At 38.3% G+C, this 27,019-nt stretch overlaps 1 protein-coding gene across 1 annotated transcript in view; it reads left to right on the forward strand.

Moving 5' to 3' along the window:
• Positions 1–2,299: 2,299 nt before the first annotated feature.
• The window catches only part of ACAP2 (ArfGAP with coiled-coil, ankyrin repeat and PH domains 2), a 38,922-nt gene continuing 14,202 nt past the window's right edge, over positions 2,300–27,019 (forward strand). The window contains exons 1-8 of the mRNA XM_010148821.1: positions 2,300–2,390; positions 2,879–3,062; positions 5,309–5,353; positions 6,473–6,568; positions 10,848–10,922; positions 17,537–17,649; positions 24,446–24,497; positions 25,847–25,947. Of these exons, the coding sequence (XP_010147123.1) occupies positions 2,317–2,390; positions 2,879–3,062; positions 5,309–5,353; positions 6,473–6,568; positions 10,848–10,922; positions 17,537–17,649; positions 24,446–24,497; positions 25,847–25,947 (740 nt within the window). The 5' untranslated portion in view covers positions 2,300–2,316. The remainder of the gene's footprint in view (positions 2,391–2,878; positions 3,063–5,308; positions 5,354–6,472; positions 6,569–10,847; positions 10,923–17,536; positions 17,650–24,445; positions 24,498–25,846; positions 25,948–27,019) is intronic.

Raw genomic sequence — 27,019 nt, forward strand, 5'->3', positions numbered from 1 at the left:
TCCCATGAAAATCTGGATGTCTAAGACTTCTTGTATGAGGCTTTGCTACAAATAAGGCTAGGAACCAGGCTAATGCAGCATCTTCACTGATTGAGCAGTGGGGGAGTGGCTTTGACAGTTACGGCAAGTAGCAGCTTTCTTAGATGTGGAGTGTGTGGAAGGTAAGGTGTTGGAAAGGCTGTAAATCTAGTCAGATCACGGTCTGGACATTTTTCTGGTTTTAGGGAAAAATGTGTATGTATTTTTCTGCCTAGCACTTTTTTCCTCTTCATTACTGTAAGCGGAATCGCAAGGCTCAGATTCCTAGAGTCCGCTGATCAGTTGAGTTTCCATCTGGTTATACTTTCTGTATTGATCTTGATTGGTGCGCTCCTCAGGCACTGGCAAGCCTAAATGTCATCAGTGGGAGTAGTCCCAGCATGACTTGAAGCTTGTCAAGGAGTTCTTGATCTGTTCTAATTGTCTGTTTTTTCTGATTTCCCAAGGTGGGAATACAAACAGGATCTTCCGTGTGCTACTGTTAGATACAGGACAATTCAGGTTGGAAGGGGCCTCAGGAGAAGACTGGTTCAACTGCCTGCCTGAATCAGGGTCAGCTATGAGGTTAGAGAAAGTTGCCCTAACCTCATTTGGGCTTGAAAACCTCCAAAAACTGAGATGGATGGAGGATATAGTACCACTGTTAATGGGTGGCTTAAACTCAGTCATGTTTTCTGTCCTTTAGTCTTTCTAGCAAAGAAAGAAGCTGGTAAGGGTTTTCCTGTCAGTACTTGGCATTGCATGGTTCTTCATTCCCAAATTTTGTGACTGGGAACATTTAAAGAAAATGTTGTTTGACTTGAATTCTTGACTTCCTCTTTCAATGAAATTAACACTTACAGATCTTTACCTTTTGGAAGAGATCCTGTTCAATTGGTCCAACTTCTACATCCTTATATTCTTTCACCTCTAGTTTTTGTGATCCTGCCTTGTATATTCCTGCAGTGCAGAATGGGAGGTGTAGCGGAGTTGGAAATTAAGGCATCATTTGTGGTCTACACAACGATAAGTGGCAAAAGGATTTCTCCCATAGCCTTTGACCTGCTCCATTCTGTCCTAAAACCAGAGGGCAGATGTGAAGCTGAAGGAATGTGCATTTTCATTCCACAGTTAGAATTTGTATTTTCTCATATGACTCCAGAAGTTGTCTAACATTCAGGTATGCTTTGACCTTGGAAACCTAAATATCTCCAAGCTTTACAATTTGAATGAGTAGACTGTATTCTGCCCCTGCCTTCCCCCCAGCCCCAGCCTTCCCAAATGATAAGAAGTCTGAGAAGCATGGCTTAGAACACTTAATCTTAGAAAAAGAGGCAGCCATTCTTCTTAGCAGTTCAACGGCGATTGGTGTCTTATTAACATGTTGTATAAAGGAGATGGTACTAATTACTCATATATGTTACATTTTCAGTGTTAATTTCGGCTGTGGGGTTTTTTTGCCAGAAATTAAGGGCATGTTCTTTCTATGGTTTCACTTGTCTTTGAGATTAAATTGGAAGTGTGTAAGAATCAAACCAAGTTATTACTTAACACTCAAAGTTGCTTCTTTGAGGCTGTTTTTTTTCTTATTTGCTGTTATGTTCTTGACTGTTTAATAATCTTGTTCTATGAAAGTGGGCATGTCTTACATTGGCCAGAAGATCTCATCTCTCCTTATAACCTCTGTCTTTGAGAAAAGACCTGCAAAAGGTGTTGGGCTTGTGTTATTTGTGAAAGGCTGAGAGCGTTGGGCTTGTTCAACGGAGAAGAGAAGGCTCCGGGGAGACCTTATAGCACTTTCCAGTACCTGAAGGGACTACAAGGAAGCTGGGGGGGACTTTTTACAAGGGCCTGTAGTGACAGGACAAGGGGTAACGGGCTTAAATTGAAAGTGGGAAGGTTTAGATTGGATATCAGGAAAAAATTCTTCATGGACAGAGTGGTGAGGCACTGGAACAGGTTGCCCAGAGAAGCTGTGGATGCCCCATCCCTGGAAGTGTTCAAGGCCAGGCTGGATGAGACTGGGAGCAACCTGGTCTGGTGGAAGGTGTCCCTGCCCATGGCAGGGGGGTTGGAACTAGATGATGTTGAAGGTCCCTTCCAGCTCAAACCATTCTATGATTCTATTTCCTTAATTTTATTCCTTATTTATTTCAGAACTACGTTGAAGGGGTTTATGTTTTGATATTAGAGGCACACTGGTTTAATAATAATTTTCATCTAATTCTGCATAGTAACCATGTGTATGTCTAAAAATGAGAAGTTATGAATACCCCTAAGTTGTTTACCTACATAATAATGCTTTTCTTTCAGATCCTGTTTGACCAAACTCAAAGATCAATTAAAGCACAGCTTCAGACGTTCGTTAAAGAGTAAGTTAACTTCCAATCGTAATGGGAAAATTATAACTAAAATAAAATTTAAGAAAACATCTGATTTGAGTGGGTTGATGAAGCATCTTTCCTGAAAATTGCCAGCTAGAAATTGAGAAGTGTCTGTTAAAGCTTGTCAAAAAACACTCCAAATCTGTGAGGCTTTAAATCCAGCTGCAGATCTGTTGTAATAGTATGAATTGTCTTAATGATATGTTGTCACTGTCTAAGCGTAGGGAAAACTTTTTCCCCAGTAAGAATGAGATGCATTTATTTAAATTTCAATTTTGTCCTTTGCTCAGAAGAGAACGGCAGAGAACTTTCTATCACACTTCATATGATTTCCGTTTCATCCAGGCATTTATTGAAGAAGATGAAAATAAAGAAAACGGCTGTTACAGTCATACACTAGACAGACCGTGCTTATCTTGAAGCACATTTTTCATGATTTGGAATTAATTTGTTATCTATCTTTCCTTTTTCTTTAGAGATATTAGAAAATTTAAAGATGCAAAGAAACAGTTTGAAAAAGTTAGTGAAGAAAAAGAGAATGCTCTAGTGAAAAATGCCCAAGTTCAAAGAAATAAGCAACACGAAGTAGAGGAAGCAACCAATATTTTGACTGCAACACGGAAATGTTTTCGACACATAGCTCTGGATTATGTTCTTCAGGTAAGTGCAGCAGTAAGTTATTTTTCCAAACCAGCTGTTCCATGCAGTGAGAGATCTGTCCTGTAGAAGTTCTTATGGTAAGCTTCTCAGAGCTGTGGAGATTCAGTGAAAAATGAGTTATTTTGTCTGCAAGTAATTGATTTTTTTTTTAATGAAATCTGAGCAAAATTAACTAACTTGACGCATTCTTGTTGCTTAATGCTTCGTCATTCAGTGCTGTTGCTGTAGTGACACAGCTCACGTTTTCAACTTGAACATTCATTTTGAAAAGAGTATTTGCCTGATACCTACCCAAATGTGTTAATCTTGAGTTATCTGTTCCGTATATGTTTGAACTAAAAACTGTTACCTAGCTTAGGCAATGCAAATTGCCAGAACAGTTCTGATACAGGATGTTGGCTACTGCTAATATTTCAACTCTTTGCTTTGGGTTTTATTTAACAAATCTTGCTTGTCTAGAAGCCTCAGAGTTTGGCTTTATGCCACAGGGGAAACCAAGAACATAACTACTCTGTTGCTCCTCGATGCACATCTCCTATAGAGTGTTGAGAGGTGTTCTTTGTCCTACTACTTTGAATTCTGTGAAATAATAATAGATCTTCTGTCAGTACTTATAATTCATCTGTTTCACAGTTACCCACAACTACAGCAAAACAGGTTTGTTGCAGCTCGGATGGTACGAGGGGTTGGAGGCTCCTCGATGGGGCTGGGGTTCTCCTATGATCAAACACAGAGCAACCCTTGAAAATTGTATTAGCTTTATATTAGATGCCATCATCTTGATTTGTGACCATCCAGTCAGTTATTTAAAGGTTCGTTAACTGCTCTCTAATTTGCACGTGTTACCTGTGAAGTGGAATCGATCTGATCAGCCTGGCTACATGCACAGATATGGTGGTGAGTGTTCAAGAGGCAGGTGAGCTCCTGTCTGTTGAACACTAAAGACAAAGTTTATTTTGATGTTTAAACACTCGTGTGAATTATGTACCTCTTGATTATTTGCACTAACATCAAATAGTAGCAGGGGGAAGCTGGCAGTCATTACTACAGGCCAGTTGTGCAGTTCAGTGCACACACAAGGATCATTTGGATCCTGGAATCCCTATGTTCAAAGTACAAGCACTTCCTGTGATGAAGATGCATTTAAAGTAACAAAGAAAAATTTTTGCATCTCTTAATTAATGCAGGCAAAAATGAATTCAGTTTTAGGAATTCTTTCTACTTGGGTGATTCTTTTATTCTGGCAAAGTGGCTTCACAACTATGGTCTTTGTAGCTATATTGGCTTTAAACTGTACTTCAAAACACTTTTTTTTTGGTTTGCCTTACAAGTTGAGGGTTTGTTCCATAGAAACAAATCTTAATTATTTTTGCTGCCAAAGGTTTTCCAAAATACTGGCTATTTCAGTATACAAGTACAATCTGCTTTTGATTATAGCTTCAGTAAGTTTGTTTATTTTGCTGGAATTTTAAACTGACATAAAGGTGTTAAATTACAAAATTATGTGTGTTTCTGCTAAATGGGTCTCTTAAAGTAAAATCTGTACATCTGGATGAGAGCCCTAAATATTAGGGTACAAAAAGGAGAGAGGCACTAGGTGAATGTGGAAAAATCACTCTTCTGTATAATGTGAAATTCTTCAAGTTACAGGGCAACACCATTGGTCGGTGACTTGAGCTAGCTTAAAAGTGCAAGTATATCTGAAGAGGTACTTATTGAAGCTATAATAAACTTGCTTGTTTCAGAGGCTGGGCTATATCCCGGTTTTGGGACACTTGAGACTGTGTCAGCCACAGGGTGAAACACATGAAACACATGCCCCTGGCAGCAGACGGCAGTGGTGCTGAGTGCAGCTTCTTTAAGAAGGGCTGGGTTAGCGCATACTGTCACAAAAGGAATGTGTAAGATGCTGAGTTCAATCTCTTGAAAACGGGTACCAATTTTCCTTGCTTGAAAGGCATATTACTTTTACTTAGCAGGTGAAGCCTTGTATTTTCCCTTCTAATATAATAAAATTGTGACTATTGCTATGAAATTCTAGCTTTGCAGGCTTTTTCTGCTTGCCTCATTCGAATATCATGACAAAACTAACAGGCATCTCTTAAAAGTACTTTCTGAAGTCTGAGTTATGGTCTTCCAATGTTTTAAGCTTTGTGAGTATTTGGAAATAACTTGAAATTTACTTCTGTGAGGAAAACTTGCAAGTAGAATTAAGTAAGTTAGTTGTTCTTTTTCTTTTTCCCTAGATAAATGTTCTTCAGTCTAAAAGAAGAGCAGAAATCTTAAAATCGGTAAGATATACTTTATTTTCTGTATAGAAAATACTTACATATATCCCAAATTAAAAATGTGACTGCAAAGCAGTATATTAGAAATTTAGTCTTTTTACCCATCAAAACATTACCAATACCTTTAGCACTTTGCTGACAGTCAGTTTAGCCTCTACTATAACTGGGTATAGATGCTTAACTCCTTTTAGCAATCCTTTTGATTCAAATTTGAACACTTCAGGTTTTTCAGTGCTGTTGACTAAGGTGTTTCATGGCTAAAATCGAACCTAGTCTGCCAAGAATTCTGCTGTTCAGGTCTGCTCTGTTCATTTATAAATGATAAGTACTACTTTCCTAATCTAGGATGGATCCAGCTTTCTGCAAAAATTATATTTCTTATGCAAATAGCATATTGTAATAGCAATTATACAATATGCGTTAGTATGGTACCTGTTAAATTAATATATTGTTGTATCTGCATGCTGGGTTTCTGATTGTTTTCCCTTTTGTGCATCGCATTATCACTGTAACAAAGTTTTCTGAAGCAGGGGTTGCCAAATTAAATGATGCTTGTTTTTCAAGCGTGTAAAGTTGCACTGCCTTAGTTCCTTTAATCCCTTTAAATAGTAAAAACTTTGGTTGGATCACACCTTTATAGCTGCTTGCCATTCTGCTCTGCATCTTCCCAACTCCTTTCCTTTAGGACTGGACCGTCTTCTCAGCATGTTCTTGCAGATAATGGTTTTGGATAATTACTAAATATGCTGTAGCCCCTCTCAATTTTACATGTCTGAGTTAAACAGGAGATAAAAGTTTCAGGTGACATGTATTAGAATATATTTTCTGCCCTTAAGTAGATGTTTTGTGTTGTTAATGGGGTTAATGCTGTTAAGTAATTCCTGAGATTTTTGGCTTGGTTCTTTGCTGCCTTTGCCTTGCATGTTGTTTTACAGTATTGGAAGCTCTATGAACTATTGATGTAAAGTTGCCACCCTGAGAGAGCAAGAAATTAATGCTGGAATTGTATTTTAAGCTTTAAAATACAATTAAATTACAATTAAATGGATTAGTTAAGTGGTATTTATGTGATATCTGATTAAATAATTATCCTTTTAAAAAATATACTATTTTTCTTTCTAGATGTTATCATTTATGTATGCCCATCTGGCTTTTTTCCATCAAGGGTATGATCTCTTTAGTGAACTTGAGCCCTATATGAAAGATCTTGGTGCACAGGTAACAGATTGCTTTAAAAATTCATACTTATATGCTGGAATGGGTGAGAACTTGGTGTATCTGTATATATCAGTCACATAATAGATTTGATCAACAAAAAGGGAACTATTGTGTGCTAGAGGCAAAGCCTAAAAATAGAGTAAGTGCTTTGAATGAAAATAGAAATGGAAGGTTGTCTGTTTACTGAAATTAATGCTACCTTTAGGATCGATGTACTTACGCGTAGCCATGTAGTGCCGTTTGAGGCACACTGTGGTATTCAGGACACTGGATTATTTTGGTTTAATTTCTTTGCATATAACCCCTGTTACACATGTATTGAATAACAATAAGTAGATTAGTCTTTTTTTCCTTCTACTTGTGTACATTATTTACTGTAACAGTTATGCAGTGTGCCAGAAGTAAAATGGATGTTAGCAACTTGGACCATAAAACCGAAGTGTGATGTTGATAAGTAGTGTAACACACCTACTTTGAGTCCTTCTTGCCCAGTTTTGTTGCTAAAGTTCAAGAAAACACAATTGCAACTCCTGGGTTTTCAGCGAGGGACTCGTGAAGAGGTTACATGGTCCACAGCCAACTGCACACAGGAGATGATGAAAATAGTTATGTAAAATATGTTAAGAACACACAGTATGCAACTGAAGGTCTGTCTGTGGTGCGGCGAGAAAACTCAGCACTGTCTTGCCACTTCCCAATGTGATCAGTGAAGCCAACCCGAATTCTCAGGGTTTATCCACATATAAAAGCAAATAAATTACAGCAAACACCTATTTGCATTGATCTCAAAGAGATGTGCCATTTAATTTCTAAGAAATGACATTGTTCTGAGCTGGTTATTCCTGCGATGGCACTGTTGCTCTCTGTGCCCCTCAATGTGCTTCTGTGCCTGTGCAGTGAAGCAGACTGGGAACTGTAGAAAATAACTCCAACAATCAAATGTCTAAATAGTTATTTTTCTGCTAGACTAGTCCCCAGTGAGGTTACCGTGGGCCTTAATTGTACAAACGCACATCAGGGAAGTGATGGAGCTGGGAGGGGAGACAGGCTGCTTGAGCTGGCCCTGCCATCGAGGAGGGAAGCGAGTCTACGGCTGCAGCCCTACATGTTTGGTGTAATAGTGGCACCTGGAAGGTTCAGGTGCACATGACTGGCCTTAGTTGTGCCTTTCCTTCTTTCACATCATTCCGCTTTGGGCTGTAATTGTTGAACTGTAGTGTTTTGATAGTATAGAATGTGTGTCCTGCACCTCTGCGGAAGAAGGGATGGGAAAAGGAGACAAACTGCAGAGTTGGTAGTGGCTTATGCTATCAGCTAGGCTTTCATGTTTTCATTTCATTGGGATTGTTTGAGCAAGGAACACAAGGGTACTTTTGAATGGCTGGTCATCCTTTTGCTTCATCTGTTAAGGACCATTGTGTAACATTCATTTTAGTGCTGGTGTCATAGCAACTGCAGGAGTTAATTTTAGAAAATCCAAAGCTGAGGATGTTTAAAATACATTGCAGTTGGAGCAAAGGGAGACTGAAGACCCTAAAGTTGTACAACTTGCTGAATTATCCTTTTGTGGCAGACCTTGGCATTTAAGTAATGGATATTTTTCATAACAGGAGCAGGCTTGTAAATAGTTTACGAAAGTGTAGCAGTTAATGGCTTTGCAGTTTGTGTTGGTTGAAACCTCTGCCTGTAACAGGTCGGAGAGAAGGTATGTTGTGACATAAAACAGGAATTGGCTAGGTTTTTCTGAAAATACAGTCGGATTCTTTCTGTTGGTGAGTTTTCATTGCTGTGTAAATTTTGTCTATGATCTTAATTACGAGATTTAACAGTGCCTGAAATACTAAAATTGAAGTGATCTTTATTATAGTTACATTTTTTAATTCTTTTGTATTTTCAAAATAAGTGGTTTACAAGACAAAATAGGATTGGGCAATTTTGCTTTCTGGATATTTTAGGTCAGGGTAGGATTACTTGTGAATCAGGTCATTGTAGGGGAATCTTTAATGGCACACAAGTGACACATGCTTTTGCATGGAAATGATGGTATTTGGCACTTTTCATGTGAAATGTGGTATTAGTTTAAAAAGAGAACCTACTTGAATTTTCACTCTGAGATGACTATTCAAAAAGCTAAGCATTTTAGTTCTCTGTAGAATACCATGTATGACACTGTATGTTAATAAAAATAAATTTACCAGTAAATTCAGTATTTTGAAAAACCTAATTTTTTGAAGACTGCCTGGTAGTGGTACAAGGACTGGGATTTTGATGGTTTAGTTGTGTGACTGGCCACAGCTCTTAAAGCCCAAGAGTGTACAACCATTAAGTCAGTTTAAGTCAGTTCTTTCAAGTCGTGTGCTGCTTACCTGAGTGAAAGGAAGAAATTCTGGCCCGAGCTTGGTGACTGGAATGATGTCATGCTGTCTTGATAGTAAAAGGTAACTGTTGAAATGAGCGGCTGTGAAGAACTTTTGTTTTGGCACTTACGTTATGGTAAACATATCCTTGAACACTTGTATTCAGGATAAATTAGAGGTAATTGCTGTAATCTGAACACGGCTAGCTTCTGCTTTACCTAGCAGAGTAGGAGGAAGAATTTCTTGGGAGCCATGTGCAGGTTCCTGAATCTGAGTTTGTAGCAAGAAACTTGATTCCCATCAAGTCTTGGACAGCCCTTGGACCAGATCTCATCTTTATCACAAAAGAAGGGGTTTCCCAGGGTTCTTGTTGCAAAACAGTCTTAGAGCACAATGGCAGCACAGTCTGTTTTAGGGGTTCTTGTCTCATTTTAAGTCATACAGCTAAATAAATACGATGACTGGACACTTCACTTTTTAACGTGCTTGTGTTCACAAATACTTGTAAGATGTGAAAGTGCTGATGTGGCCATTTGAGCCAGAGAAGCAGCCAGGGAGAAAAGAGTTAAGCCAAGTCACAGAGTCTGGAATTGAATCCAGATGTCCCAGCTATCTGATGGCTCCCTAGTTGTTGGAGGCTGCCTAGCACAAGGATGTAAGAGCTAGTTATTGTCCTTTTTTCTCTTATTTATATAATTTTCAAGCAGGGGAAGATGCAGCACTGTGGAAAATGACTGGAGTTGGCAGGGGTTCTCGCTTGTGGTTCTGCGAGTGGGTGGAGGCGATCCTATTTCTGTGTGAATTAGCGGTTCTGCTAGTCATGCTGTGCCCTCTGCCACGTGACTGACTTCAGCTGGAACGCTCCTGCAGCACACTGCTCCTAGTCTCCTCACTCTAGGCCTGGAGCAGGAGGTCTGTTCCACAGATGTGAAGCTGTGGGCTGTCCTGTTGTGTTCAGTATTGCATCTGCATCATCACTCAGATGCTGTGACTGGGGTTAATGGTAGTCTTGGATTACAGGCTGGATAAAGGACTTGTTCATCAGATTGCATGGTGTGTCACCTTAATACCAAGATAACTGGTACTTTAGGCAGCATTTGCTCCCTCCCTTCACCTTATTTGTTGTTTAAACATCAAAGCCTTGAGAGGAATTAAAAACAAACAACCCTAAACAAACAAAACCCTTAAATCTTGAATTTCCTGCTTTTTTTAACTACTTCTGGTTTTAAAGGGAAGAGGTTTATGTGGTGGTGCTATAGACATGCTTGCAGTAAAGTCTTTTTTTGTTATCACAGACTTTGTAAGGATGGTAACTTAAATCCTCTTTTTTGCGCCGGTCTGTCTTCTTTGCAAAATCATATTGTTATTTTTGAAACTAGAACCAGTTTTTGGTTCTACCTAAGATTTCAAGGAATCTTGCTCAAATACGGCTGGTGACCTGACCAAAACCATCAGTGCAAAAGCCTGGTTGAAGCAGTTCCCCTCCTTTGTGGAGGGGAAGGATCACTAGCGTTTGCTCCTTCTGGTTTCTGCTGCTAGTGCCAGTGCTGCTGCATAGGCCAGTCAGCCAGCAAGAGCAGCTAAAGCATGAGTCATTCTCCTCGGAGACTGAGCACCAATGCGGTACGGAGTCGCATATGCTTGGCACCATGCTGTTCTTTGAAACATTTCTTCTAAGGCTTACGAGAAAGGTACACCTTTCGTAGGGGTTAATTCAGGATGGTAGGGCAGTGCTTTAAAGGAGGTTTCAGTGGTTATTCAAGGTAAACACTTTGCGACCAGACAAGTAATTATACTATGCAAATAAAATGTAAGTCCTGCAGTGTCTAGGCAGAACGTGTTCTTTTTGTCAGCGTTATGAAATCTACTGAGCCAAATTTATCTTGATATCTAAAGATCCCATTTTCTGTTTCTCTTTACAGCTGGATCAGTTGGCTGTAGATGCTGCAAAGGAGAAGAGAGATATGGAGCAAAAACACTCCACTATTCAACAAAAGGTACTTGAGCGAATGTGAAAGGCAGGCTGCACACCCATTTTTCTGTCTCTAGCATTGCTCCCCAGCAGTGCCTCTCTGCATCAGAACTGTGAGGGATGGTGTGTTTGTTGCAGACTTGCACATCATTAAATGTAAGGTTGTGTTGTAGATACTAATTTTGTATTCAGAACAGAATATTATTGTTTAGTTTTGACCGAAACATAAATAGAATAGTGGAATTTATTTGAGTGCTGGGACTCTAACATTTCATTATAGCTCTTAATTACTATTATATCTTGGATTGGATGTAGTTGTAAAAGTTCTCTCCCTCCTGTGTGTCTGCAGAAGAGGTTTATATGCCACACAGTCCCAGAATTGTGTGTATCATGTTCTGGACTGTGCCAAATAACAGCGCAGCACTTTTGAGCAGTGACAGCTGCTATTGCATGTAAAGGGCAGAAGTAAACTTGCAAAGGCTGTCTAATAGATGATGTTCAACTGTCCACAGCTATGAAGTGATAACATTGAATTGCTGGGTCTGGAAGATTTGTATGTGCAATAATAGTTTTTGCTTGTTGAGAAAAATGTAGGTAATTCATGTTGGAGGGGGGAATGACTTTTTATTGTTAGGAAGTTTCCAAAGCTCTAGATCAGTATTGGTATGCAGGTATAATGCTAGAAGTTAAAAATTTCCATTGAACTCTCCAGTAGAGAGCTAATACTGCAGGTACTTTTGAAAGGGATTAGATACCAGTTTAAAGGTAATGCAACGCTTCTTACTCTCAGTCAAATATATCTGACATCTGTTCAGGGGGCATAAATTAAGAAGTCTAATGCAGATGAAATCTGAGTAAATTTAGGAGTGAAAACATGCTAAGATTATAACTCAGGTAGTCTTAGTAGGAATCAATATTAGTACTGATGGGAAAAGGTAACATTTTTTTTGTTGCTGAAAATATTTTTGTCACTTCACCCTCTCATTCCTGAAGGAAGAGTTGATGGGAAGCATTAGGGTTGCTGTGGCTGTGAAACTGAGCAAACACGGTGAGTTTCAGGGCAGTGCTGGTCTACTGTGTTTGGAGGCAGCTGGGAGATAACTACAGGCAAGGAAGAAGAAAGAAGGGAAATGGGAGAGAGATGGATTAACTTTGAGGATTAACGTTGATGTTCAAGTTCTGACTTGTTTGGGCTCAGTAGGCCTGATTTCAGGAGTAGGCAGAAGTTGAGGGGGTTTACTATTAGAGAACGGTGCTTGATGAAGGATGTAAGTTATGGGCAATTATCTCTTAATTGGCCATAGCAATAATAAATTGTTACTGTCAATTACGGTCATTGCTGTTGCCATGGTGTTTACAGTCTTTGTGGTTTTTTCTTTTTTTTCTTCAAATGCTGCCTCAGGCTTCTTTACAGGTAAACTGGGTTTACTGTTAGAGAACAGTGGTGCTTGGTGAAGGATGTAAGTTATGGGCAATTATCTCTTAATTGGCCATAGCAATAATAAATTGTTACTGTCAATTACGGTCATTGCTGTTGCCATGGTGTTTACAGTCTTTGTGTTTTTTTCTTCTTCAAATGCTGCCTCAGGCTTCTTTACAGGTAAACTATTTCTACTAGTATCCATGGCTACTGAAACTCTGAAGCTTCGTGAAATGTGATAAGCTATATCGGTAATATTTATATTACTGGTTTCTCAAATAAATGGCCATCATAATGAGGTTATGTATCTATTCCATATTTTAACTGAATGACAATTTTACGCTGTCTCTAAAATATAACCAGGGCAGTTAGGTTGTGTTGTACGTTGTCCTCTGAAGTTCTGTGTTTGAAGTTGTCTGTGTTGTCTCCTGTCCTTATTGGCGATCATTGATGCATTTTTGTGATGCATCAAGGTTTGGAGGGCATGCTTTATTGGAGATTCCTCTTGTAGCTCATCGAATCCTTTTCTTGGTTTCTTACTCAAGTCATGTTGTCTCTTTTTTTTTTTTCTTCTACTTGCTTTTCCCAACATTGCCACCAAGTTTGCTTCCAGTTCATTATGATATCGGAATCTTGAACTGCCTTAGACCTTGATGTTTTTCTTTATATTATTTGTCATCTGGTCAGCCTGACACTGATGGCAACCTTCTTCTCTGTTCTCTTCTCATGGCTTGTCCTGTTGTTTTCCACTGGGCTGATTCTTAGGCATACGTTCCCAAATCTTTCAGTGCCAAATCCTTCCACATTTTGTAACTAAAACTTCTGCTTCTTGTATTGAATATTCCTGTGGTATATATGCATTTAATATACTGAAGTTTTAATCTAATGCTTCAGAATGATGCCTTTTCTTCCTTGTGTGGATAAAGAACAGTTCCTTTTCTGAAATGTATAGGTAAGTGCACATGTGCACACACCTACCCACCCACTACCTGTGTTTGCATATATGTGCATATGCATGCAGAATAATTGCACTAATTAACTCATCTCACTTTTCTTTATAATCATCATCCTGTTTAATTAGGCTGTTGTCTGAGAGGCTAACACAAAAGTCATGGAAGGGCTTGGTCACCACTGTAGTTTGACTTCAGTTTTAAGGGAACTGTCTGATTTTGTTTGATTTGACTTTTGTTTATTATTTACTCAGTAAATAAGCAGGAAACAATTTTTAGTGTGAGAATTTTTTTTCCTTATTAATCTGGAGCAACACACCTATGAATTACTCTAGAAATGTCATGATTATTCTGGGCACTTTTTGCAATATATTTTTATAGGGGAAGATTCATACCAGTGGTGTTAGTGTCAGTATCTCTTAAGACTTAGGACTTTTGTTTTCTGAGCAGTTTGCAGCTCACTGCTCCAGTAACATGTTGAATTAAGAAATAATTTCACAATCGGTTGGATCCCCAAACAGCGTTACGGCTTTTTGGTTTTGTGACAGAGATAATATTTTACTCTAAAATGAGGGAAATGATACAGGAAGCACATTTGCATTGAACTTAGAATAGTTTTCATTGTATTCAAATCCCTTTTTCATTAAAAAAAAAATATATCTGCATCCAAAGAACTGCTCAGGAAACAGCTGGAGTGAGAATGATTTGAAAGTTTTTAACATCTTGAGTAAACAAGGCTATAGGAAACCAGATTCTGCCACAGTCATAAGGCAGGCATAAACCAGAGCTGCTGTTGGGAAGTAATGCAAACTAATCCCTGCCTCAAAATACAGACGTGGCAGTATTTCAGGTGACTCACATGCTCAATGGCTCTCTCGCCTTCTTTCACTTTGTCTTGGACAGTCCGCCTTGTTGCTCTTGAGTTTGTTGTTTTAAGTGTTTCCTCAAGGGACCTTCAACTGAAGCATGACAAGCATCTCTTTGGGATGGGAGTGGAAGAAACTAAATGGAGGGTTGCACAATTAGTGTTGGTTTTTTGAATACACTGGAGAAACTTTCCAGATTAGTGTCGTCTTTGGTGCTTAGGCTCCCCCATTTACTGCCTTTTAAAAAGCGTTAAAAATTCTGCTTCTCTGAAGTAAAAACCGTTGAATACACACTCAATGTTAAAATGCTGACACTCGCGCTCCCTAAGATTTACTGGTAAAATCACTTGAATAGCTTTCATGACCTGCTAGTCATCTTCATATGGAAAGTAAATCGACAACTCTGCTGCTGAAAAGTATAGGGGCTTATGTTTTGGTAACAGGAAGATTATATGTAGAGAAAGAGAAAACATGCAGGCTATGAAATAAATCCAGTATGTGTGATAAATTGCTAAGTTTGTATGAAAATGCATTCACTGAAACAGAAACACTGTCAAGAATAGTAAGTGTTTTGTGACCCACCAGATCAGTGTTGTGGAAATGGAAGTTGTTTTTCCACGGCCAGCTGGTTTGCTGTCCCTCCTGGACGTTTAAATAAAAAAGAAAAAACCCCAAAAGGCAGGAAAGCATGCTGTATGCTTCACTGACATAACCCACTTCCACATGTCTCTATTCCAGTAGCTGGCCAACCCTGGGAAGTCTCTATCAGAATAGAAGCCATAGCTGATTCTTCCTCCAGATCTGAATGAGATGTGCGATACAGCACTGCAGAGTAGCTTTCATAATACTGGCTTAATGTTCTTAGTTCTGATTAGGTGAAATGTACTTTAGTCCTGACACCAATTGATAAATAAATGATGTTTAAAATTCTGTCTGTTGGCTGCATGTTTGCTTTAGGAATACAAAATTCTGCATCACATAAAGCGGCTGGGTTTCTTAACATGTGATTCTCTTGTGCAGGGCACTGGGAAGATATGGGTGTATTTCTCTCCACCCCTGATTATTTTTTATGAGTCACTAAACTTTTCCATGAGCCAAGATAAAAATAAACTGTAATCTGATAATCTGACTGCTTTTCTCCTATTCCTTAATTATAAGATAGCAGAGACTAATATCAGACATGGCTTATTTTTTTCCTTTGTCTACTTTTATCCTTTTAATTCAGATGAAGTGTGGAGTTTTTTTGTTCGTTCATCTTTTTTTGACCACAGCTTCAGTTAATTTTTATGGATAAAGCATGGGAGCTTTACTTCTTTGCCCTCTACCTGGTAGTATTCTATGTACAGTTAGGAAAATATTAAACCTTTTTATACTCTTGTGTCTTTATCTGCTTTATAAAGGTGGAAGTCAGTCAGGGAAGCCATTAAAAATGACACTAAATGCATGTCATGAGGAAGGCTCAGTGGTTTAGACAATTTGGTCTGAGTGTAGCATGATAAATGATCCAAAGGATTTTCCTATCATGCTTGTCTGTCCTCAAAGCGTTAATCTACATTCACTGGAAAAGACAACTGCTTTTTTTGCAGCAGTTCTCCAAACCTGGAGGAAAATGTGATTACTTAGTACTTTGGACTGAAAAGCTTGAGGGTTCATATGTTGTCATTCACTAGACAAGGAGTTGCAGGCATCATTGAGGCAGGAAGATGCAAATCTTTAGCAGGTTTCATTATGTTTGGGAGCTGGTAAGTTAGAAGAATTTATCTGTTTTTAGGGGATGCGGGGGAATGTGACATCAGCTTGTCTAAGTCTGTGCTTATAGGGGTTTTCTCCTTTACTTGTTTTTAGAGGATTGGAAGTAATAGGAAGGACTCAACACATTGAGAATGTTTGTGTATGTCATATAAGTTGGGAAATACGAAGTTAGAATTGTACTGTGAGATTTGGCTTTTTGTGCCTACATGAAGTCTTTAATGTTCAGCATGTTCTGACCTAGAAAACAGACATAAAATAAAAATGTTAAATGCTGAATAATAAATGCACAGATTTGTGATTTTTTTTTTTTTGAGATGCTTTTATTTGCAACCTATATGTTTGTTCAGATTGGGATATGGTAGTGATACAATAGTTCCATTTTCTTTTGGAACACTTAGGTTTGCACTGATCTGCCAATAAATTAATAAAAATCTAGATTTAACATTTCCAATTTAGTTAATCTATTCAGATTAGCAATAGCTGAAAAGACTGAGTAATTTTGTGGAATTTGGTGCTCTGCTGGCCTAGGAATGTAAAGGATATTTATTTTGATATTTGTAACCACTTCACTGTCTTGTTTAACCTTGGGTTGGACTAAACCATCTGGATGCATGAGAGTAAACATTGTGTAGCAGAGAAGTTGTGTGCAGGCTGGAATATTACATAGGGCTAATGGTACTGGTTTTGCAGATGACATTTGTTTTTTCTGGTATAGCTTTTTTTCTCATATGTATACACAGATTTCTAAGGAGCAGAGCACAAAACAGATTTACAGTTACACTTTTCACACAAAGCTCATGTTTGCAGTTTACAAAAAGCACCTGCTGACAGTATGGGAGAATGACATCATGAAATGTTCTGTATCTTCAGTATTTAACCTGTTGTTTTTGTCTGAAACTGAATTTTCAGTGGTGTCTCTTCTGCCCTAGTGAAGGGGAAGAAGCCATATGTTGCTAGTCTACTTTAAGGATATGTTTTACTTACAGTAAAATTAAATAATAGCATGTGTATTATTTTGGTTTTTCTACCTTACTATTCTTGTCAAAGATCATTAAAAAAAACCTGCTGCTATATTCTTCTTGTCGTTGCCAGCACTGACCACTTTCATTTAGAGGTAACTGACAGCATCAACTTTATTTGGCTGCTTGTCTTCCAAGTTCTGATCTAGCTCACTTGTCAAGGTGACAGAGCTGAAGGAAACGCTAAAGCACGGGTGGCTCTGCGCAGTTGTCTGCAACAGGCTGCAACTGCATTTCAGTTTTGACTCCTAACTCTCATTACCCCTTTTCCTCTACCTTAATCATCCTTTTCTTTGGACCGCACGCGAGACCATTTGAGCAGAGAGCTGGTGTGTCAGATGCTGTCAGTCATGTTTGCCCTCTACTTGGCCATAGCAGTTACCACTATCCGAGCAAGAAATTCCCCTTGTGTGCAGGTGAAGTAAAATCCTCAGTGTGCTGATCTCCTAAAAATGCTTTTCAAAAAAAAAAAAACCACCATTGCCAAGGGCTGAGAGTCATGGTTTGACTCGTACATCTTGCAAGCAAAACATTATTCCTGAATGTTTGCTCTGTTTGACGCTCAACGCTGTCCATATTTGAAGTTTTATCTGAAATCGCAATTTCTTTCTTGTCTTGTTCCCTTGTACTAGGATTATTCCAGTGATGATACTAAACTAGAATACAATGTAGATGCAGCCAATGGTATTGTTATGGAAGGTTATCTCTTTAAGCGAGCCAGCAATGCCTTCAAGACTTGGAACAGGTAATTACTCAGAACCCCTATTTACTAGATTAAGATACTGCTTGTGAGGCGAAATTCTGGGCTAACTTGTAACCTATGCAACTTGCTGATTCTGTGCTTGGACAACTCTGTTAATTAATGTGGAAATGACACTTCAAAGCCATTTTTCCTTCTTTTCTGTCCTAGTTGGTTGCAAGCCTTTTTCTAAGGGCGTATCTTAGTCTGGAGCAGTCCTGTGTATGGAAACATTGGTTTGTGCCCAGTCCAGCTCTATAATTGCATGTCGGTCTTACTTCGGGGTTGAAACACCATTCTTTATGACTTTATACAATAAGCTACGTGAATGTGTATCCTGTGAAAATAAGTGTTAGAGGAGGAAGTGAAATGGAAATTGTACAGCCATTGGATACACAGTGAAGGACTCAAGTTATTTTTCCTCTATGTTAAGCATGTACTTGTTACCCATTACAGTTCCTGTCCTGTGCAGTGACTTCTGCTTAGTAGTTTTGATGCTCCTGTAAGGAATTAAAAGTATATTGTCAGTCATGTGTGTCTAACAGTACATATTTTACTATTGTTTAAATATTTTTCTTCCTGAACAAGATTTCTTTTACATTTTCAACGGTGTGTCTGCCTTTCAAAGAAATATTATGTATGCTGGAGCACTTGTAGTACATTTGATGGACTTCTTGAATTTTGAAGTTAATTTGATATAATACAGAGCTCTCTTTACCATGTTATGCTCTGCAGTTCTTGCAGCAGTGCTTCTGTTACTGTGCTGTGTTCTAAAGGCCAGAATGTGTGTTTGGATATGTAGTCACTTCCAACCTCAATTACTCTGTAATTCCTTGAGCATCTTGGAACATCACAAGCCTATAACAAATTGGCCTTACTTCCCTTCAATCTGTAGACTGATGCAAGGGCCACTGGTGTCAGTAAGACTATTGATATTGGCAAGTCACGTGCAACCAGTATAACCTATTTCGCTTTGGGCTCCTTCTAGTCTGGTCCTGTGGTCTGATGGTCCATCTGTATCTGTAATGTACATGCTGAGGTTTTCATCCAAGCAGAAGTCAGAGTTCTGCAAGACAAATGTGAGGCATCGAAGAACAGTGAAGGCAGAAAACTGGGAGATACCCTTCAAAAGCATGTTCATAGTCTGAAGTAAAATGTTACTGTATTCACAGAGGGGGAGAAAAAACCACAGAGGGTGGGATACTGTCCCTTTTCTTTGACTCTCAGCAGGCTGAAGGGGTCCTTTTCACCAGCTGTTTTGCGGGATTGCCTGCAGCCTCTTGCTAAGGGACCTAAGGAAAACTGACTTGCTCTCTGGTTCTTTTGGATAGCATGAAGGCGTTGCTGTGTAGGGAGATAGCAGAAGGGAGCAGGACAGGAGTGTTGGAAGGTAGCTGAGAAATAGTCGACTTACATGGCTTCATACCTTGTAATACTGTTGGGTCATCTTACCTTAAGGTGGCTAGGGAGAAGTTTTGATTGAATCCTAATGTCTGTATGTAGGAAACTTAAATGGATGCAAAATAAATATGGGGAAGTCATAATTAAACCGAGATACACAATGACATTCTTTCAGGTTAAGTTACAGGTTTGAAGGTATTGTTTGATATGCTTTTATTATGTGAGTTATTCAAGAGTGCCAAGGTAAACAGCTCATTACTGAGCTACAGCTGCCTACTTTTACTATATAATTTAGATTTGCTTATAGTTTTTTTTCTTCTATGTGTCTCATGAGTATTCAATAAAGCTAAACCTTTAAACTATCTTGATCTTAAACTCTTGATAATTTATCTCACTGATAGGCTAGGTGGCTGCTTCAGAATTAGGGGAATAGCTTTGGATATGATATCCATAAACAGAAATTGAATCAATCGATTTTGTACTTCATTCACAAACCATTACTAGTTGTTATAAAACTATTATCTACATAAAATATGTTGAAGACCTTCATGAAAACAACTTATTTTCTGAATCTAGCCCCATTGTTTGTTTTTCTTGAGATTTATCTTATTTCTGAATACGTTTGTAATTGCTTGCTACATTGTAGGCACTGTAGTGGTCTTTGCCACTTTCCATTGCCTGTTTCCACTGAGGGAATGCTTTACTTTTGTAATGTGGCAGATCAGCTTCAGGGAGATAATACTGATTCAAGTTTACTGTATATCAGAGGTGAGAGTGTTTTTCCAGTCACTAGGTAGAGCACAAGAAAGGTCTGTGTTACTGCATGAAACTTTGCTGTGCATAAACACATACAGTGAAATAGCAAAGGAGGAAATGTTTAGAGAGTTATTTATTTTATATGAGGGAATTTGGGGCTGAAGTCCCCAAGACAGACAAAGTATTTTGAGTGTTCTTATTGCATAGGTAGTTTGCGGCTTCATTATATGCCCATCTTTGGGAGAGGTTGATGGAAAACCCAACCAGCTGAAGTAAAACCAGAAGAATTTGACTGGAAAGAAGTACTGGAATATCCTGATGTTCTGAACCAAGGGCAGTGGCACTGATCTTCCTTGCTAACTGCTGATTGCACTGTCAGTAGTAATATGTATTTTAAACGGTGTCTTTTTGCCTCTGTTGGGAAGTTGATGGTTGTAAGCTTTGAGTACTCCTTTAAGACTGAATTAAAGGCACCAAAAATCATTGCCATTATCACTGTTAGTGTATGCTTGTCAGCATTGAAAACGTAAGAGAAAAGGAAATGGTACAATGGATTTTGTTTGATACACATCAGTATGATTCTAGCTAATAAATTAGGTATCTGTTATGCTTCTGCGTGCATGGTTTGGTCAACGAATATGTGGACACATAGTGGATTATCCTGGGAAAAGTCTGGTTGCTGGAGGGAGAAAAAAAATCAAAATCATATAATGCAACCCTTTGAAGGGGGCAAATCTATTCTAATGAGTGTTCTAATAAAACTTATTTTGTTTCCAATCTAATCTAATTTCTTCCTAGGATGATGTAGTTTCTTCCTGGGGCAGCTGACAGCTTGGGTTTAATTGTCTAAAGCCTTGAGTTGTTTGGGCTTTTGCATCAGTTTTCAGTTCTTTCCCAGTTCTGCATACACTGGCTTGTATGCAACAAATAGTGTTTGCTCAGGTTACAAAGTTAACCCCAAGAGCTATTTGCTAGTCACTGCTGCTGCGATTTGAAAGAGCTGGAGTCTTTGCAGTCTTTTTGCGGTGACTAAATGGGTAGTGTATCATGCACGTGAGTGCTGCAGATAGTATACTTCAGTGGAATCAAAATGGTATCTGTATACTGGAAAGTCTTAAGAGTAAGAGGTATGGAGACCTGTTTCTTGAATGCATGTCCAGCTGTTTGTAAATGATATTTCTTGTTGTACACAATTTTTCTTAAGGCATCAGGAACTGAAATCGGGTGCATTTGTTATTGTGGAGCAGTAGGTGGAGAGCTCTTGTGGTTCCTAGAAATTCAAATGAAAATTAAGTCTGTATCATGAAGAAAGATGTGTGAATAAATGTTTGTAGGAAGAAAAGCATTTATCAAACACCAGTATGTCCCGAGTCATTTTTAGGTTGGATGCGTTAAAAGTTTTTTTCCTTTTTTAATTCTTCTGTATTTTCATATCATGCTAATTCTTGGCTTATTTTGCTCATTTTGCATTTTTCATTCCTTTTCCTCCTTTCCCTTATGTTTTAATCCTGCCCCATTTTTTCACATGACAGGAAAAAGCCAGATCACATCAGGTACCAACCAGCTTCTTTTATACTTTCCCAATGTTTCTTTGGCACGCAAAAAGCTCTCCATTAACCCTGCATTTAATTTTGATTACTTGCAATGGATGCGTAAGTGGCTCAGTCTAAGAAAATAACAGAAGGATTCTGCCTGGGATGCCAGTATACTTGCTGCTCGATACCTCTAAAAGAATTAGAAAGGTTGTGCTAGTTTTGGCCAAAAAGGAATTAAAGCAAAGTTTCTGCACTCAAACTTCTGAGCGTACAAGATCAGTGCTTTGACTTTTTCCAGGTGAAGTTGGTGAGATTTTTTTTTCTTACCAACTACATTTAAAAGTTACATCTATTTCCAATGTTGTGCATGCTTAATCATTCTGGTTTATTTGTGTGCTGATAGCAACTAGTGAAGAAAACTTCCTTTTTGAGACTCAGTAAGCATGTTTCTTTTACATAAAGTTCAAGTAATTTGAATACTTCTTGGTATTGCTCTCAGTTCTCAGATAATTTTAAAACAGGAAACAATACAAAATTGAGAAACATTTCAAATATCTTTTTGAATTGTGTAGACCTAAATGATGGAAAACATTCAGTTTCTAAACCCAAATAGCCATATTTAAGCACTGCTGAGTGAGGCAGTGCAAATTACCCTAAGATTCCCCAAGTACGTTTTCTCCTTCACCATGCTTGTCCCCCATTTTTGGCAGAATGGCACATTTAGAGAAACTGATAATGGCCATCAGTTACTACACACCTAAAGGTTTATGAACATTAATTCTTGGAACAGGATAGATGTGATATACCCTATGCTAGCACTTTCAGTACATGTACTGTACCTCAGAAGTTCCTGGCTGTTACTGCTGTAGACCTCCAGCAGTCCGTTTCCTACAGTAACGAGTAGAGCTTTTTGATGGTACTTGGTTAATATGAAGGAACTGAAAGTTTTTGGCCTGACTAAAATGGCGGTGGTGCTGACATGTCGGAGGGGACTCTGCCTCTTTTATTAAGCATACAATAAAATGTATTATTTTCCATTGATATCTACAAGCTGTACTACATTCTAAATTGATCATCCTGTTCAATCGATGTTTCTTTAAAAAAAAAATCAAAGCCCCACTCTTTGGCTGGACTGGAACAGATTTAATTTCTCTACTAGGGAAGGGGCTGGAATACTTTGAGAACTTCTAGGCTAGGCTTTAAAGATGTTACAACTCTGGTTTACAATTTGTGTGCTCACTTACATCCAGTTGATCAGACTGGAGCTTGTTTACTTTAGTAATTCACTGAATATGTAGCTGTAGAACAAACTGCGTTAATGAGGTTAATTACATTACTGAAAGCCATTATCAGCTATTTGCTCCAGTGCATGTTATCTTGGGGCAAGGATGCATTTTTTTTTCCTTTATCACTTAAACTACTTTTCATGTTTTCCTATTTGATGTTATGTTCAAAAATAGCACACAAAGCCTGAGTTTTTCCTTTTCTAGTCTGCTTTTTTGTTGAGTTACCTATTTAAATATTAGCAATAACCTGCCTTATGCTCCTACTTGGGGCTTAGTTACTGCACCTGTATGTTTGAAATAGAAGGTAAAGGTGATACCTTTTAAACAGCAGTGAGCAAAACTACCGCTGTTGATAGATCAAAAAGTAGTTAACTTTATGCATTATTCTGTTCAGTTATCTTAACCCAAAAAGTTGATCGTTATGTTGGAAATCCAGAATTGAAAGATCGTGTTGTTGCTTTTTAAATGGAATATATCTGCACAACATTTGAAAATATTAATTGTTAAAAGGTAGAATCTCATCTGTCTACTAAGTACTAACTTTTCTAACATATACTAGTTATTCTTTTACCTTTTTGTATAGCTTAATTTTTCATAACAATCTTTGTGTGTGCTTCTTTTCATGAATGGCTTGTGGCGGTTAAATAAATATATGGAGCCCTTTTGTTACTAATCGTAGTAAACTGCAGCTTGCAGTTCCGCGGCCTGTGGAGGATAACAAGATACATTTTAATGGAGTATTTTATATACTGTTACCATTCGAACTCATTGGCAGTGCAGAAAAAGGGATGGGGTATCAGTGGGGTATTTTGAAATAATTGAGGAATTACGCTGTGATAAACACAGCTTCGCATTATAAGCCTAAACAAAACAAAGTGTAAATTTCGCTACAGGACTGAATTCTTTTATCATATTCCTTTCATATTTATCAGTTCAAAACCAGTGATGGTTGGTTAGCTTTTACTTTGTGTATCCCCAGAAGAGCTAGAAAGGGATAGTTATATTTGCTGGTTTTTAAGTATTCAGTGGTCTGACAAAACACACTTGTTAGAGATCTGAGGTGCTCCTAACTTTTTTTCCCAAATACCAATGTTCTTTTCATTCTCTGTGAATTGTGTCCTCTCTGAGCAGTGAGTTTAACAGGGAAGGATACAGTTCAGAGGAGTTGAAGCTTTGTTACCTTTGGATTTTATAAGATGCCTTCATCAAATATTTGGATATTTTCCTACAGAGCTGAGGCTTAAGTTAGCATCCTACTTAAAATGTTTTCCTTGGATTTGCTTTGGTTTTGTAGGCTATCTTTTTATTTCAGCATCTAAAATTTTAAGAAATACCAAATAAAGAGAAACATTAAACCTACATGGGATAGCAACACTGTAGGGTATTTAATGCCTTAGTAAGTTTTTTCTTAGTTCTTCTCTCAAAAGTACTTCAGGAGTGAGTAGTATACAGAGTTTAAATATATTTGCTACGTGAACCATCTGAATTTGTGTTATCAAACAACTACTTAAAATTGTAGCTTGCTGCTAAAATACAGAAGTGAATGTTCTTTGAAATGAAGATGTTTTGTGTGATAGCTTAACTAATGTTGTCATAACATGAATGCATTTGTTTAGGACTCAAATTATTTGAACCTTGCTTTCTTTTCTGTTTTGTCTCTGCTTTCCCTCTTTTCATTATTCTCACGAAATACTTGCCAAAACTGACTGCGGCATTACTTTTGTGAGTTCTTTTGTGCAGTCTCTGCAGACTGTTAGCACGTTTTGGTCAATAAGCACTGTAAAATCAGTTGTGTATTCTCTGGATGTCTCTTTATTTGAATAGGCGCTGGTTCTCAATACAAAATAACCAACTCGTGTACCAGAAGAAGTTTAAGGTAGGTATCGAAAACCTGGCTTGTCTGGGGAACGGGTGATGGTTTTCCTGACTGATCAGGGAAAGGAGAAGCAGTGCTGACACTGACATCCTGTGTGGTCTTGAACAACCAACTGCATTTTCTAAATTAGTTACTCCTTTTGTAAAATGAGACTAATAGCCACACTTAAGGGTGGTGAGATTCCTTCACAGTGACTTGTAAGCACATACTTTATTTGCCCTGGGTTCTGTTATCTTGTTGCAGAGAAGTTTTATGGGAAGCCTTAAAAGCTGTTGGTCCCTAAAGGCTTGTGTGGGCTTTGGCAGTGAAATATTTCATGCTTTTCTTTGAGCAGTTGTGTTTAACTCTTTCAGGACTTGCTCTCTGCAGTTACTTACAGCGTTCACATACCCAGTTTAGCAGTTGGGGGAAAAGCAAGAAAGCACTTATGAAACGGTCAAGGATGCTATGTACATGTATTTAATATGGAGAATGTAAGGTGGTTCAGAAGTTGGTATCTGTCCTGCTGGTCGGGAAGCACAGCTGTATATTACAGCAGTAAGTGTAGCTCTGCCCAAGCTACAGAAGCCAACCTTCTCAAACATTTGGGGCTGTGCTCCTTTGTTTATTGTTCTAGAATCTGCTTTTGGATCACATCATTGTAAGTGTTCATGTTGGAAAAAGTGGAGAACTGTATGGAGAAGGAGGGGGAAAAATAGGGGGTAAAGCTTATGACAATTCATTTCTCTTCAGTGTTGTCAGACCAGGTTCAGAGGCTATTCCTTGTTATCCGATGCTAGCAAACCAAGGGATTTCATTTTTGTGGTTGGAAAGGGAACAAACAGTTGAGTTTGAGCACGTTTGAGCTGGGCATTTTGTGTTGAAGTCCAATTATATTTTTGTTTTTTAAAAACACAACTTAAAATTGCTGTCAGCTTAGAAGAGAATTGTTATGAGTCAAATCAGAACTACTGCATCCAGCTTCTGGTTTTTGTACTTGGCGCTTACAATACTGCTGATTTAAGTATAATCTTTCTGATTTATTTGTGAGCTAATTGCATCTCATAGAATGTATCTTTGAACAGCTTTGAATACTGTTGTTTAGATTTAAGGTGTTGATTATGTAGTAGAGTGGATTGTAGGTAAAAAGGAATTAGCCAAAGTTTGTATTTAAAGTTTCATTATGTTTTATGAAAATTTACGTTTTATCTCTTTCCTACTAAGTATCTCTGATTCCACCTACATAAGTTTTATTTTTGGAGGAAAACATTGTGTAAACAAGCAAATAGAAGAAAGATTATAATCTTGCTAATAATCCCAATTTATCATTTAACTGCATGTGACTTGTTTTGTTAATTTTTGCCTCTTAGGATAATCCCACAGTAGTTGTTGAAGACTTGCGGCTTTGCACGGTTAAACACTGTGAGGACATAGAAAGACGTTTCTGTTTTGAGGTGGTTTCTCCAACAAAGTAAGGAGAAGTGATGGAGCATGTTTGTTTTTTTAAAAAAAAAAAAGTTACATTCAGTTGTCTGGAAATGCAAGATTAACGTTTCTCTTGGGGATAGCTCAAAACAGGAAGAGCATCTGAACAATTCTCTCCTCTGAAATTTTGGCTAAGAGTATGTGATGCTGTGAGAAGTTTCCTAGTGTTTAGTTTGCTTTTGGCATTAACATAAACATGCATTCTTGCACTTTATGCGTAAATGGCTCGTGGCTGCAGAACTGCTGCGGCTTAGCAGTAGATGATACTGTCGAGCTGCTTAGTAATGTAGAAAACTGATCTCAGTTTCTCCAAATTTCTGATTGGTGTCATGAGAGAGAAACTCACCTCAGTGGTGTTGTTACCTTTCAGAATACACTACATGAAATGATGAACTAAAAGTATTTGTCAGCCCTAGCAGTGCGATGCTTCGGTTATGCTTGCAGAGGTGTGGCAGTCCTGCCGCAGCCAGGGTGCAGGATGTGGCGCTCTCATTAATAATGGTTTTGGGATTTGACCAGATTAAATTTTTTGTGTAAGGTCAACCTGCTTTTAGGTTTGGATGTTATCTACACTCCCCACTCCTACTTAGGTTTCTCCTCTTAATAGATTGCTGTACTCCTGTTGGCATCCTCAATTGTGTTTCACTTGAGTAGGCATTTTGCTCCTGCTTGCCTGTACTTTTTCAGCCCATAAGCATTGAAACAGTTTTATACTTCATAACCTGTTTCCTTTGACTGTTGGTGTGGAAACAGTTAATTCCTTGTCAGCTTTAAGATAATTTTCTACTGATCTCGGTGCATGAACTGTTTTCAGCATTGATACTTCTATCTCATGTAGTTAGTCGTGGGGGTAAATTGCATTTGAGGATATAAAAATGAAATATTTGGAATAGGAAAGGGAATAGGCAACTTAGCCGTTGTGTGGGTTATTTAAAGAGTGATACCTACGTGTTTTAGCATTATCTGCAGATAGTCGTGAAACAAGGAGTTTGCAGTTCAAAAAGGGTCAGCTGCTGTGTTACCCCACAGTAAACGGGTGTATGACATGATGCCTACTA

The sequence above is a fragment of the Eurypyga helias genome, unplaced genomic scaffold (assembly GCF_000690775.1).
Source record: "Eurypyga helias isolate BGI_N326 unplaced genomic scaffold, ASM69077v1 scaffold4823, whole genome shotgun sequence".
Classification (NCBI taxonomy): domain Eukaryota; kingdom Metazoa; phylum Chordata; class Aves; order Eurypygiformes; family Eurypygidae; genus Eurypyga; species Eurypyga helias.